The 12,631-nt window shown below is 40.2% G+C and overlaps 3 protein-coding genes across 3 annotated transcripts in view; all 3 read left to right on the top strand.

Annotated features, from left to right (window-relative positions):
• The first annotated feature begins 973 nt into the window (after window positions 1-973).
• LOC146295580 (homeobox protein Hox-A7-like) lies at window positions 974-3,397 on the top strand. Its single transcript, XM_084696535.1, has 2 exons — window positions 974-1,481; window positions 2,250-3,397. The coding sequence occupies exons 1-2, from the start codon at window positions 1,115-1,117 to the stop codon at window positions 2,636-2,638; spliced, it is 756 nt and encodes a 251-aa protein (XP_084552661.1). The 5' UTR covers window positions 974-1,114; the 3' UTR covers window positions 2,639-3,397.
• A 771-nt stretch (window positions 3,398-4,168) lies between these two features.
• hoxa3a (homeobox A3a) overlaps window positions 4,169-12,631 on the top strand; it is a 30,717-nt gene continuing 22,254 nt past the window's right edge. The window contains exons 1-2 of the mRNA XM_084696529.1: window positions 4,169-4,615; window positions 11,945-12,037. The gene's annotated coding sequence lies outside the window, so the exon portion shown is untranslated. The remainder of the gene's footprint in view (window positions 4,616-11,944; window positions 12,038-12,631) is intronic.
• hoxa5a (homeobox A5a) lies at window positions 4,792-11,363 on the top strand. Its single transcript, XM_084696534.1, has 2 exons — window positions 4,792-9,773; window positions 10,352-11,363. The coding sequence occupies exons 1-2, from the start codon at window positions 9,188-9,190 to the stop codon at window positions 10,603-10,605; spliced, it is 840 nt and encodes a 279-aa protein (XP_084552660.1). The 5' UTR covers window positions 4,792-9,187; the 3' UTR covers window positions 10,606-11,363.

Raw genomic sequence — 12,631 nt, 5'->3', positions numbered from 1 at the left:
ATTTGTGTCATAACCTCTCCAATATTTTTGTAGCCTTATTTTAAATGAACTCATTCCAGTAGAATTCACACGGCATATCATGTTCTCCCTGCGTATTGTGCACCTTGTATGTTGGATACATTTAAAATATATGGGCTATTTATTTTTGTTGACTTGGACAAAAAGGTAATGCAAAAAGCTTGCTTTTGTATCATTAGTAGATACCTAGCCCATTGTAACAAATACCTGTTATAATTGCACATATTGGCAACAATTACGAAGTTAAGAATTATGAACAGTCAAAAAGTCAGACTTTCTAACATGGTTCTTGGTTATGAAATTGTCTAGTGTTGGCTATAGTGCCTACTCTAACAACCCGGCAAAAAAAAACATCGACATACTCATAAACAAGAAGACATTTTTTGTTTATTGTTGTTTCAGCCACTAACTTATGTTGCCGAATGCCTCATATAGGCTAGGATAGGTCTATATTGAGAATGTCTGTAATATTCTTGCATGAACACTGATTAGTAGGCTATACAAAGCTGGTCGGCACTGATCATTTTAATGTTTTGCACCAGAAAAGACAGTGCTGATGCCATGGTATTTAGATAGCACTATAGGCAATAATTTGTCAAATCAAAATTTTATGTGAATCACAACTAGATGAACATATCCAGAGTGGTGTGTTTAACACTAATAAACGGGAACACGCTTTTACATTGTCATACCTGTCTTTATCTATTGGCTTAAATATTTTGTTTTTCATTTTCCATGATGTCCAAAGAGATAAAGTGTGTGAGTGTGTGTATGAGAGAGAGAGAGAGAGAGAGAGAGAGAGAGAGAGAGAGAGAGAGAGAGAGAGAGAGAGAGAGAGAGAGAGAGAGAGAGAGAGAGAGAGAGAAAACACACCGTGTATGTGTCTGAATCCCACTCTGCAGTCTGTCCCATAATGAAATCTCGACCGGCGCGCTGATTGGCTACAGTGATCACAGGGCTATATCACGTGGATACGTTCTTTAGTCCAAGGGAAAATGGGGTTCGGTGTAAATCTAGGGTGTATTGCTGTCATATATCACACTACCTCGTAAAAACGACACTGAAGATTCTGGGCCAACAAATCACAGGAAAAAAAATGAGCTCTTATTATGTGGATGGTCTTTTTAGAAAATATGTGGGGAGCGGTTCTTTCTTTCCAAATGCAGATCAAGATTCTGGCGCTCTTGGACCCAATGTAGATGAACATGCATTGGTTCGAAATGCTGTAGCCTTTGCCTATCCACCATCACTGTCCGGAGTTTACAACGTCAATAATGCCACATACCCAAGTCACCCAATGTTCACCCCCGGTTATGGCCAGGGACCGGACGTGAACGTTCTTCACAACAGCTCTTTCGACCAGAACAGTCTGTTTGGCGACAGCCGTGTCCAGTCTAGACCGGCGCCCCTACCCTCACCGGTGGACAAACACTACCGGATGTACCCATGGATGAGAACATCAGGTATGGTCAACGCATTTACAAAACCTTGGATACTTGTACCGAGCTTTAATAGTTCAATTAATTCCGCGAACCCATAGACATAGCATGGAAAAAATCGTAAAACCTTTATTGCGAAAGTAATGAGTTATGTGGTCGTAAATTCATTAGCCCTTCGCTCTGTAATGTTCATTGCGCAGAAACCTTGCCGTAGGGGTGTGTGTGTGTGTGTGTGTGGGGGGGGGTGCTCTGCAATCTTGTTACTCTGCTAGCTTCTTTGACCCTTTGTGGCTGTAATATAGCCCAAACCTTTAGAAACTGTAAATCAGTGGTATTGGGCTTAAGTCCCTCTTTAGTTATATGTGGTGAGACAAGAGGCAGATTTTTACTCTAAATATATGCCCATTTGGTTAAAACTCTGTGTAAGATTTGGTTGTGCTGGCAGACATGTTTCCATAGGCTAGATGTTTAAAACATTGTGGAAAAAAGTCCTTCAAAATCCTTAACAGCTTGGGTATGCTTGGGTTATTAGCCTACTAGCAGAATTCATTAATTGGAAAAGTATGTAGTGAACAAACTCCCATCTAAGCTGGAGTAGGAATACACATGAATGAAAAATAAATTATTATTATTGTTTAATTGAAGTCATTGAATAATGTCAAATAGACAAGAAACAAAATCTATTTTAAACGTTTTATTAACATTTCGATAATACAATACCTGTATATTAGTATTTTTTAAATAATCCCTGTAGATAAGAATGCACGATGAACGAAACTCTGTATTTCACAGACCAAAATAGAAAACGCGGCCGGCAGACGTATTCCCGGTATCAGACACTGGAGCTGGAGAAGGAGTTTCACTTCAACCGATACCTGACCCGCAGGAGGCGCGTGGAGATATCGCACGCTCTCTGTCTGACAGAGAGACAGATCAAAATTTGGTTTCAGAACCGCAGGATGAAGTGGAAGAAGGATCACAAGGACGACCAGTCTTCGACCTCAGGTGTCACTGGTGAGGGCGGAAACGTGGACATGGATGGGGATCCAGTAACCGAAGAACAGTCCAAAGCAGATGCAATCATTACAGGAGTATCCCCGTCCCCCGACATGCCAACAGAGTCCACTGTTAAGAAAGGAGATGAGAAAATAGAGGCCCTTGATGAAACAAACACTTCATAAATCTTTTTCTTTCTCTCTCTGAATGATAGCACTTTGTTCGCCAAATATATTAATGATGAGAAATGACAAGCAGGCTTAACATTTAAAGGCTTTCGTACAACAAAACAAAATTGGCCAATAATGCTGTTATGCAGTTGGCTGTTCTGCACATCAAATGGAACGAATACTACCTATTAAGCTGTATAACTCAATTTGTCCATTGAATTTAAAGAGAGACATAACCAACTGTAGCATTTTCAAAAATTATATTCGCTGGAAAGCAGTTGACATCGAATAAACATTCCTTCACAGAGACCTACCGCCATATAGGCTATAATAATTTGGTTAATGGTCTTATTGTATTTATGTCTACTTTTAACAGTTTTGTAGACTATTCAACTTACACAAATGGAACTTTTTCGCATGTTTTTTTTCTCCCGTGTATCAAAGGAAAATAAATGGATGCGTAGAAGTGCCTTATGCTAAACACACTGGTGGCAAATGGGCCTCTTAAATAGCTGAACGTCAACATGGAGCTGCTGTTGGTGTTCATAATTATACCATTGTCAAGTGTTTGGGACCATAGTCTTTTCTAAAAATGTTTGCATGATGTTAAATCAGCAATGGGCAGTCTACCTCAGATTTCCTAAGCATCAAAGCAAATATCTTAAGCTCTACAATGTTGTAGAGGTTTGAAACTGACGTTTGTGCATTGTGTTTTTATTTTAGTTTTGCTCTTCATTCCTTGTCTTTGGTCATATAAATGCTTAACAGTTTAAACTTTTGTTTGCGTGTTTATGTATCCAGAAATGTGTTCTGTGCACTCTTTATACTTAAAATAACAAGTCTAGAGTCGTCTTCATGAAACGTGGAGGCAGTAACAGGAAAGTATCTGGTTATTTTCCAAATGTATTGATATTGGAGGATATTGAATGATATAATAGTGTTATATTGTTGAGGTTTAAAGCACTATGAGCCTTGTTTCACTTGACATATTTTACAGGCTATTGTTCTTAATAATAGGCTAATGAAGGATGTTGCACATTCTGTAGTAGGCCCTCATAAGACAAATATGAAATGTAACTGCCACCAAAATAATAATTTAATGATAAATAATTTATAATAATAAAATATTTTGCTAAATTAATAGCATGTCAGGGAATATTCGAGACAGCCTATAGATCCAAATGAAAGTCAGATAAATTAGCCTCGAATAATGCAATATTATAAAGAACTATAGAGCATCAACTGTACAAACAATTGCACAACAGTTAAATGTAATTCTGAAGCATTGACTATATGATACTAGGGTGGTAATATGACGAAATCCATGCTATCTTTGTTTAAAATGCAAAATAAATCAGATGGGGAGAATGAGACTGGGCAGGCTGGGACTGAAGAACGCATTCACCCTTCTCTCGGTAAGATGGCGCCTGCCTGTGACCTGCCCCTTTCTCTCCCACCCCCTCTCTCGCCCTTCCTCTCACTGGGTCATAAATCCGTTGTTGTTTATGAAAATTTACAACAGAGCAATGCAACTTTACGACGTTCGGTGGCTTTCCATTGGTTGCAGCAGGTCACATGGCAAGGAGCCGCGATCATGAACTTTTTACATATAATTTCCTTTACCAGAATAGAGCAGCTCTCATTTTACTGTCTCAGTCTGCCACCGAACCCTTTCAGAGCCTGTGTTTCATATCCTAGTCGATTCATTTTTCACCGTTTCTTTTGAGTACTTCCCTGCAATTTTGCAGGACCCGAGTAAGATCCTCTGGCCATGGGACCGTACAGTTTGGACACATGAACCCCTCCCCTCTGTTGACGGATTGGCACAATGAACGGATTAAACGCACGTGTACCGCTGGCCCTTCGAGTTTTTGGATCCATACAAAGATGATCTGGAGTGCCTTGGGATCTTCCGCGTTGGTCTCAGGCCGCATCTGCGTTTCCTCCCGCTGCCCTCTCCACGCGCCACGAGACCGGGACACGTCAAACACGGTAAGAATGTGAACGCTCCCAAAATAAATATGTAATGTCTCTGCCTTTGCAAGGAAAAGTAATTTGGACATAAAACAATGTACGTTGAACGTTTAAGTCTGTTAGTGGTCAATTGACAGAGCATGTGACACGATAGCATCTATTTATTTTGTTTGGCGCTAGGTGTAGGCTTCATAAATTAGGCTAATATGTGTGAAACAGGTCACATTTACAGGTTTCTTATACAATATTATAGATATGCTATTTTTCTGACCAATTGTTTTTTCGTTTATGGTAATTCCCTCTTACTCTATGCACAACCTTTTATGTTTACTTGTTTGTCACTATTTGAATAAGGATGGACTGTCAGCTGCTTATGTTATGACTGTGCTGTTGTTAACATACTGTCCATTGCTGCCATCTTGTGGGGAAGGCTCCGTCCTTCACTTCCATGTTATTTGGGGAATATTACCAACGTTGACATTTTGTTGAAGGTTGAATCTTCTGTTTTTGAGGCAACCTTGATATCTTCAGATCTTGTGGTTTCATTCCTACTTGAGTTAGACTATAGCTAAGGCCTAATAAAAGAAGGAACTCTGCTATAATCAATGAAATGCTGCTGCCCATATTGATGGAAACAACAATGATAGTCCAGCACACAATCAAAATGGAAATCACAAGCTCTACAGTCGACAAACCCTTAATTACCATTTTTACCAGTTACCTGTTTTTTTCGTCAGTTAGATTCGTATCATTACTTAATGGTTGGTGAGATCACACAAACATATGCTGTTTAATATGTAGGTCTATGTGTTATAGACCAAGACATTTCAGTTAGTGCTTGCACAGGCTATTTTAAGACATTTATGTTAGTGCTCGAATAGGCTATTTTAATGGTTTCCTATTCGTAACGAACAGGATTAGGCTGTAATTCCAACTATCAATCGTTTGTTTATAAAAATGTTAAATTAGTAGCCATATCTAATTCAGAGTGATATTATCGTCTTATCATTAGCCTACTCATAGTCAGGCCTACAAAATCTCCCCAATTTCCTACACGAGTCCACGTAGACAGGATGACCTAGGGAAACAAATAAAAGCTCATCAAAGGTCATCAACTTTCTTGTATCCTTGACAGAGAAGTCAAATGTAACATATGCAGGAATATGTATCTACCCAGAACTTTACTTGAAACATCAGATGATCATAAGTTGCTGATTCAATAACTATTTTTGTTTTTACTGTTTTGCTTGTTAAGACTTTGGCATTTATTTATGATAAAGACTTACACATTGAATGACGAACGGTTTTAAATAACAGGAAGATAGAGCCACAAACATGATTATGGGCTACAGGGTTCTTACATTACCATATTATCACAAGATAGTAGCCTTATTTGATTTAGGTAAGCATAGGCCTATTTATCAGTTAGCTTTATGGTTCACCTGGTTAACAATGTTTTTGTAAAATGTAAAATCACATAAACAACACATTTTATGACTAGTTCACAGCTAATGGGAGCAGTGGCCTACAATCCATTTTGTTTTTCAAATCCATGCAGCATGAGTTACTCGGAAGATCGCTCGTGTTTGATAACTTTACATGTTGAAGCGATTTATGAGAGAATAAAAGTGAAGGGTCGTGAAATTTTACTCGCTCATTCAAAGGGCTTGCTCCTATAGTTTCCATCTCGTGCGTGGTTCAGAGCTACGTCGCGCGTTGCCTTTACCCTGTGCGCCAAGAGAAAGCACAGGGCCTGAAAGGCTTTTACACGAAGTTAATTCAGTGGCATAATTAGTTATTTAAGATAAGACAATCCTTTATCTATTTTCTCTTCTTCGTTCCTTGGCCCGTTCGCTTTTTCCTCTTTACTTCCTTGTTGGGTCCTTGTTCCCATGGGTGATACCTATCATATCAGCAATAAATCAGCTGTGCATGTCTCCCTGGCAACACATTTAAAATCATTCCTGCCAAAAATGTCCACCAACAGCCATGGCCACACACCTATGCACGGATCTTAGGCTATTTTACTTATTTTGGCATGCTTTGTGCTCGCTCTACTTCAGAATATGGGACACTTGATCCGTTATCTTACACTTCTGTGAAGTTCGGTACCGTCCAGGGCTGCGTTTCTCGATAACGATTGGTCTTAGTTTTTAAGAGTGTTTTCTACAATCAAAATAACGAACGATCGTTATATTTTACGTGCGTTTCTCAAACATGCTCTTAACAAGAACGTTTTTACCTGTCTCTTAAGAAGTGGCCTACTTAAGACACTTCCCATTTGCGGAAATGTAATTGTTCTGTTGCAACTTCAAGACTTTTGTTAAATAAACTTTAACCAAACGTACAGAAAACGTTTTACAACGGCTATATCATAATTATTATGATCGTTTTTTTATATCGTATGTGGTTAATAAAAGTTCGCAAGATGTAGGCACGTGCATGAAGCCGAGCAGGTGTCATGTCTTTACATCAGCTTGATGCATTTATGAAATGCTCCCGTAATTCGCACACTATTTGATTAAAGACATGTGTAGCCTAGTTCATTGAAAAATATTCCAGTTTCAGTTTAACCTCTGACATAATTATCAATTTTTCATCTCAAATAATCTTTACGCATCCATGTAGCCTTGTTTTTTATGGTCGGCCTACTGGTGTCTCCACTGAGTCTCTTTGCTTAAGATATTCTTTGCGATCTATGGTTCACGGAGCTCTTGTTAATCTACATGCATTTTCAAGAGCCTCTTTATGCTTTGGGAAACGGCCAGTAAAACTAAGATCCATTATACGATGGATCATGTGATAGGCTTACGATGCTTTGGGAAACGCAGCTCAGGGGTCTTTTGCAAATATTCCATGCTTACATAATTATCTATCGTGCAACCAACAACGTCGCAAGCTCGAGAGTGAGAGACGCACAAGAAAACCAGACAGACAGTAGCCTAAGCGCCTTCTGAAGTGCCATGAAATATCCAATAAGGAGCAGGGCCTGTTAGAGGCAGTTTTTTGCAACGCACAGGTTTATTGGAATGCTTTGGTGCTCTTTGTGTATACTGAAAGTCGCTCTGCGTCTGGTCCAGTTGCCAACGGCCTGTAAGCCATACTAACGATGTGAAAATGGGCGGTTCGTTATTGTAGTTATGGGTTATAACTGTCAAAATGCATGAATACATCGTTCCAAAAAAAGTTATTTAACAGGACATTTCTGTCAAATATGTGACACAAAAGAGTTTGTGTTAGCTTATTAGGACAAACCGATACGATTTGTACTGGGACATCAAAGAATAGCCTACTCATATTGGTTTCAGCCATTTTAATGTTATGGCATGTTTTCCATTGTGGTTTAATACGTGACTTTATTATCTTAATTCATGGTTTATTTATTGGATGGGGGCAAATATAAAATTTCCACCAAAAAGGCGTCCTTTTTACTCAAATTTGACCAATATATAGACATTCTCGACTATACTTGCAGCATAGGCCCGTAGCCAGCCTATATTGGAAGGTGTATGTGTTTTTTTTTCTCCTCATTTTGTATTTAATTATGAGGTTTTAAAAAAACAGACTTAAATTCTGGACCTTTGGCAGGTGGGGGGGTTCTTTTTTATTTCATCATTTAATGCACGTCCACATCTTTATGCACAGGCATAGTGGTACAACATAGCCTAGGCTTTAAAATATGGAATTGGTCAATAGAAACTGGGATGTTTGTTTTAATTATTTGTTACTCAGATGTGAGGAATGATGTGAGGTTTTGATATCGAACTTTTTGTTAGTATGATGTCAGTCTAATACACAGAGGCCGTTCTTCTTCAAAATGTGTAATTCCGGACATGTTCATAGCGTGCTCTTTAGCGTGCTTGCTCCCTCCATATCACATAGGCTATCATATAGACTTGCGCATGTAGAACCACTGAAATTTATTCACAATTCCGTATTTAAATGATAAAAGACAGGACTGCCATCATAATTATGAATATTGCCACTCGACAATATATTTTGTTGCTTTAGCCTAACATGAAGTGATAATGCTGCATTTCAGCAAGTATTTCACCTAGTAACTTTAACCACTTTGCGGAGACACCCACTCTCTTGTTGTATTGTTTGGGAAACCGTTGCTTTTGCCGCAATGGTCGTTAACCTCTGAACGACCCCGTTTCGAGTACACGCCCCAAAAGTCGACGTAGGCAGTTCTAGTATATGACCAGAGGATGGCGCACGACGACTATTCAAGATATCGGATACAGGCTCACCACGCTCCTTGCCCTGGCGCGCATCGCCGCGCGCACCACCAAACATCCCACCCATATTCCCTTTGTGCACGAGTTTACCTCTGGAGGTCATCAAGCAGGATTTACGACTGGTCAACAAAAGCACGTGATTCTCAGCCATACCCCATATTTGGGTGCCTACGTAAGAGAGAATCAAGTACATGTTCTACTCATTTCCATAATTCATCATAAATTGTGCAAGGGTGCTATAGAACGCGCAAAACCATCAAGAGCCACAAATCAAGCACACACGTTATTACTTCGGCTAAAATAAAAAACAACATAGGAGTTCTACAACGAACAAAAACTGGAATTGTCAATGAGCTCCTATTTTGTAAACTCATTCTGCGGTCGCTATCCCAATGGCGCGGACTTCCAGTTGCATAATTATGGAGACCACAACTCGGCAAACGACCAATACAGGGACTCAACAACCATGCATTCCAGCAGGTACGGCTATGGTTACAACGGGATGGACCTCACTGTTGGTCGTGGCGGTACTGGACACTTTGTGGCCAGCGAACGGGCGCCCGAGTACTCCCCGAGCCATTCGGTTGCAACGACGTCCTCTATAGAACCAGCCAGGTACACTCAGCCCGCAAGCGCCACCGGGAACGTGTCTCTCTCGCCACCACCTGACCCTCTCCCCTGCTCCTCTTCTGTTGCGAACTCGTCCCCGGTCACCGAATCACCTCAGCACCGCCCCATAAAGAACTCCATAACAAGCTCCTGCTCAACTCCGAGCTCGAACGGCGGCACGCTGGTGAACCGGGTCTGTGTGTCTAAATCTACCACCATCCAGGAAGAGAAACCCGCGGGAAGCGCGCAAACAACTTCCCAAAATGTCACCGATTCTGCCCAGCCCCAGATATACCCCTGGATGAGAAAACTGCACATAAGTCACGGTATAGAGCTTTTCATATTACGTTATAATTGTTTTTTTATATAGGCTAGCCGAACTTCTGTGTTTGAGAGACTGCATGCGTGGGGAGAAGACGTGATAGCCATTTTAAGTGGTGTGCCTGTTGCCATATCAAGACAAGATTTAGCTACAGAAAGTTAATATCCGTAAATATAAGCTCCATTTGATAGCAGTGATGTCTACGTAACAAATATCTTTTGAGAGGTTGGATACAGTAGCCATGCTAATCTTAAAGCATTGTAAGATAACCAAAATGTGAGATATAAAGCTAATATTCAATTTAGATGATTCTCTGTAAACCAATATTCCAAAGCCCATGTTGTGTATGTTGCATAAAGGCTGACTGACATGTAGCATACAGCTTCGGGCTCTTAGAGCATGAAACGTGGGTGGAAGTATGGGAGCATGGTATGTGGTTAGTTAATACATATTTATTTGGGAGGCATGTTTTTGGAATTATTGTTTTATGTGATTAAGTGCATGTAATATGTATTGACATATTTTTCATTGAATGACAAATGTTTTTGGACTAATTCGCTTAATCTTCTCTATTTCCAATAGACAGTTTGTCTGGACCAGAGGGGAAGAGGGCGAGGACAGCCTACACGCGCTACCAGACCCTGGAGCTCGAAAAAGAGTTCCACTTCAATAGGTATCTGACCCGCAGGCGGAGGATCGAGATAGCGCACGCGCTTTGTCTGTCAGAACGCCAGATCAAAATCTGGTTCCAGAATCGAAGGATGAAGTGGAAAAAGGACAATAAACTGAAAAGTATGAGTATGGCGGCGGCAGGGGGTGTGGGGTACCGTCCCTGATATTCAGTTGCTTGATAGACTTTCCATGGGCTGTCTGTGGACAGTAAACAACCACGTGTCCAATACGGTCTTTCAAAAACACCTCCTCATTATGTTTATTTTTTACAGTGTTAATGTTTGTGTGAGTAAAAAAAATACTTGCGTTCTGTACATTTCTGTGTAGAGCTAGAAAAACAAAAAACGAATGGTAAATACGTGTCTGTTTAACTTATTCATTGTTCAGACAAAAATACGTTATAAGCTTGAAGTCTACGCAAATGAATCCGTAAAATATGTATTAAAAGTTGTGTAATGCACTCAAAACACTATGTAAAGTCTACTCGAATAGGTAGTGGTGGTTTGAGTTGCTTTTGTGAATAGCCTTTGTTTTAATATGTAAGTATGTTATGTATTTATTTTTAATTGTACTGTACCATACTGTCACCTGGCTCATAAAGCCTAAACTTAACAGGCCTTCTGTGATTTTGTGTGCGTTGTGAACAATGTGTGTGGCTATGCTTTTATATCCTTCCTTTGCACGGGCTGCTGTAAAGTTGTTCACTTGGTGGAGCGTCTTGTGCTTTTGTTTTTAATTATTAATTTGTATCAGTCTGTAGCCTATATTTCACGTGGATATCTCCGCAGTGAATCCCATTGCTTGAGTAGCCTATTTCTCCATAGTGATAATGAGCTTTTGTAAATGTTTTTAAAGAATGACTGGAAATTGTATACATATAGGTATGAAATGGATTATAAATAAACTTTATACTCGAATAACACAGGGCGTATATTTCCTTGATCTGACATTGTAAGTGTAAGTGAATTAGAGAGCTAAACCTCAAACTTTACAACAATATCTTCAGTCTGATATTTCGTTTGGCTGTGGATAAAAACATCAGGAGGTATCTTAATCCTAACAGCAATACAAAACAACAACACTTTACTGACTTGTAGGCGATTTGGTGTAGCCAATAGAAAATCAACAGGTAGCCTTGAAAATCTGCTCCATTCACTTACCTCCGACGCGTGGATATTAGTGGTCCTTGCCACTGACCGGCTCATGGGGCTCTGCCTCAACCGTGGTTGAGCTCACTATCACGGACTCAGTTCGACTTTTTTAGCTAGGAACTTTGGTGGGCCGGTTCTGGCACTCTGACATTTGGGTGCCAAATGAATAGGGGTTTTGTCCATGAATTAGATCGTAAAAATCATCCGTAGCGCTGCCAGATAGGCTCACTGGCCATAAACGGTCACGTGATGGCCATTAAAGTAAGTTTTATGGTTTTGGGGAGTTGACAGTATATTGCACATAACATATAATCGCACTGACGCAAGGCTCCGTCTGACTCTCTCATTGCAGGCTGTAAGTGTTACTTGACCGTTACAGCTGGCCCTTGCTCAGACTGCCTCAAGATGGACTGGACGCACCCGAGGAAACGGGGCCTGTTTCGAGGTAAGTTGGCCTCAAATAGCCCGTGTTTTTTTTCCTTTCTCCAGCTCGTGTGCCTCCGAACAGCCGCCCTGTTCGAAACAGCATTATGATTGTGTTCGCTCGCTCTATCTGTCCATATTACCCCATTACGCTAATTTGTCAGTTGCGCTGTGTTGAATACCGGTCTCGGCAGATGTTGGGCAGAGTTGGGTCCGGCTCATGGACATTTAATTGCTTCCTTCCCTGTGTAACTTGTTTCCCTCCATCTGCGGTGTAAGTCATAATCAATTTTTGCATGTGGGATAATTATCCCTCTGTCCACTTCCACCCCCACAAAATTCCTTTTTAATTCGAGTATTCTTCTGTCTTTTTATTATTCTGAAGGGATTATAACTACATGGGCTGTTCAGAGCTCTCTGATTTGGACGAGCCAGAAAAGTTTTGTCGATTTTAGTTTAGGGACGTAAAACTGTAATTCACGAACTTGCAGTATACTGTATTTTTCTGTAATACATCAAATTATCGATGAAGCAAACATAGGTTATGCAGTATTTATTGTGTGATAAATGTTTACCTATTCGCAAAACGTTTTGTGAGTCGCAGTTGTTACTTGTT

The sequence above is a fragment of the Hypomesus nipponensis genome, chromosome 4 (assembly GCF_054491055.1).
Source record: "Hypomesus nipponensis isolate SF chromosome 4, ASM5449105v1, whole genome shotgun sequence".
Classification (NCBI taxonomy): Eukaryota; Metazoa; Chordata; class Actinopteri; order Osmeriformes; family Osmeridae; genus Hypomesus; species Hypomesus nipponensis.
Note: the sequence above shows the minus strand (reverse complement) of the source record. Positions and strands in the feature narration are given on the sequence as shown.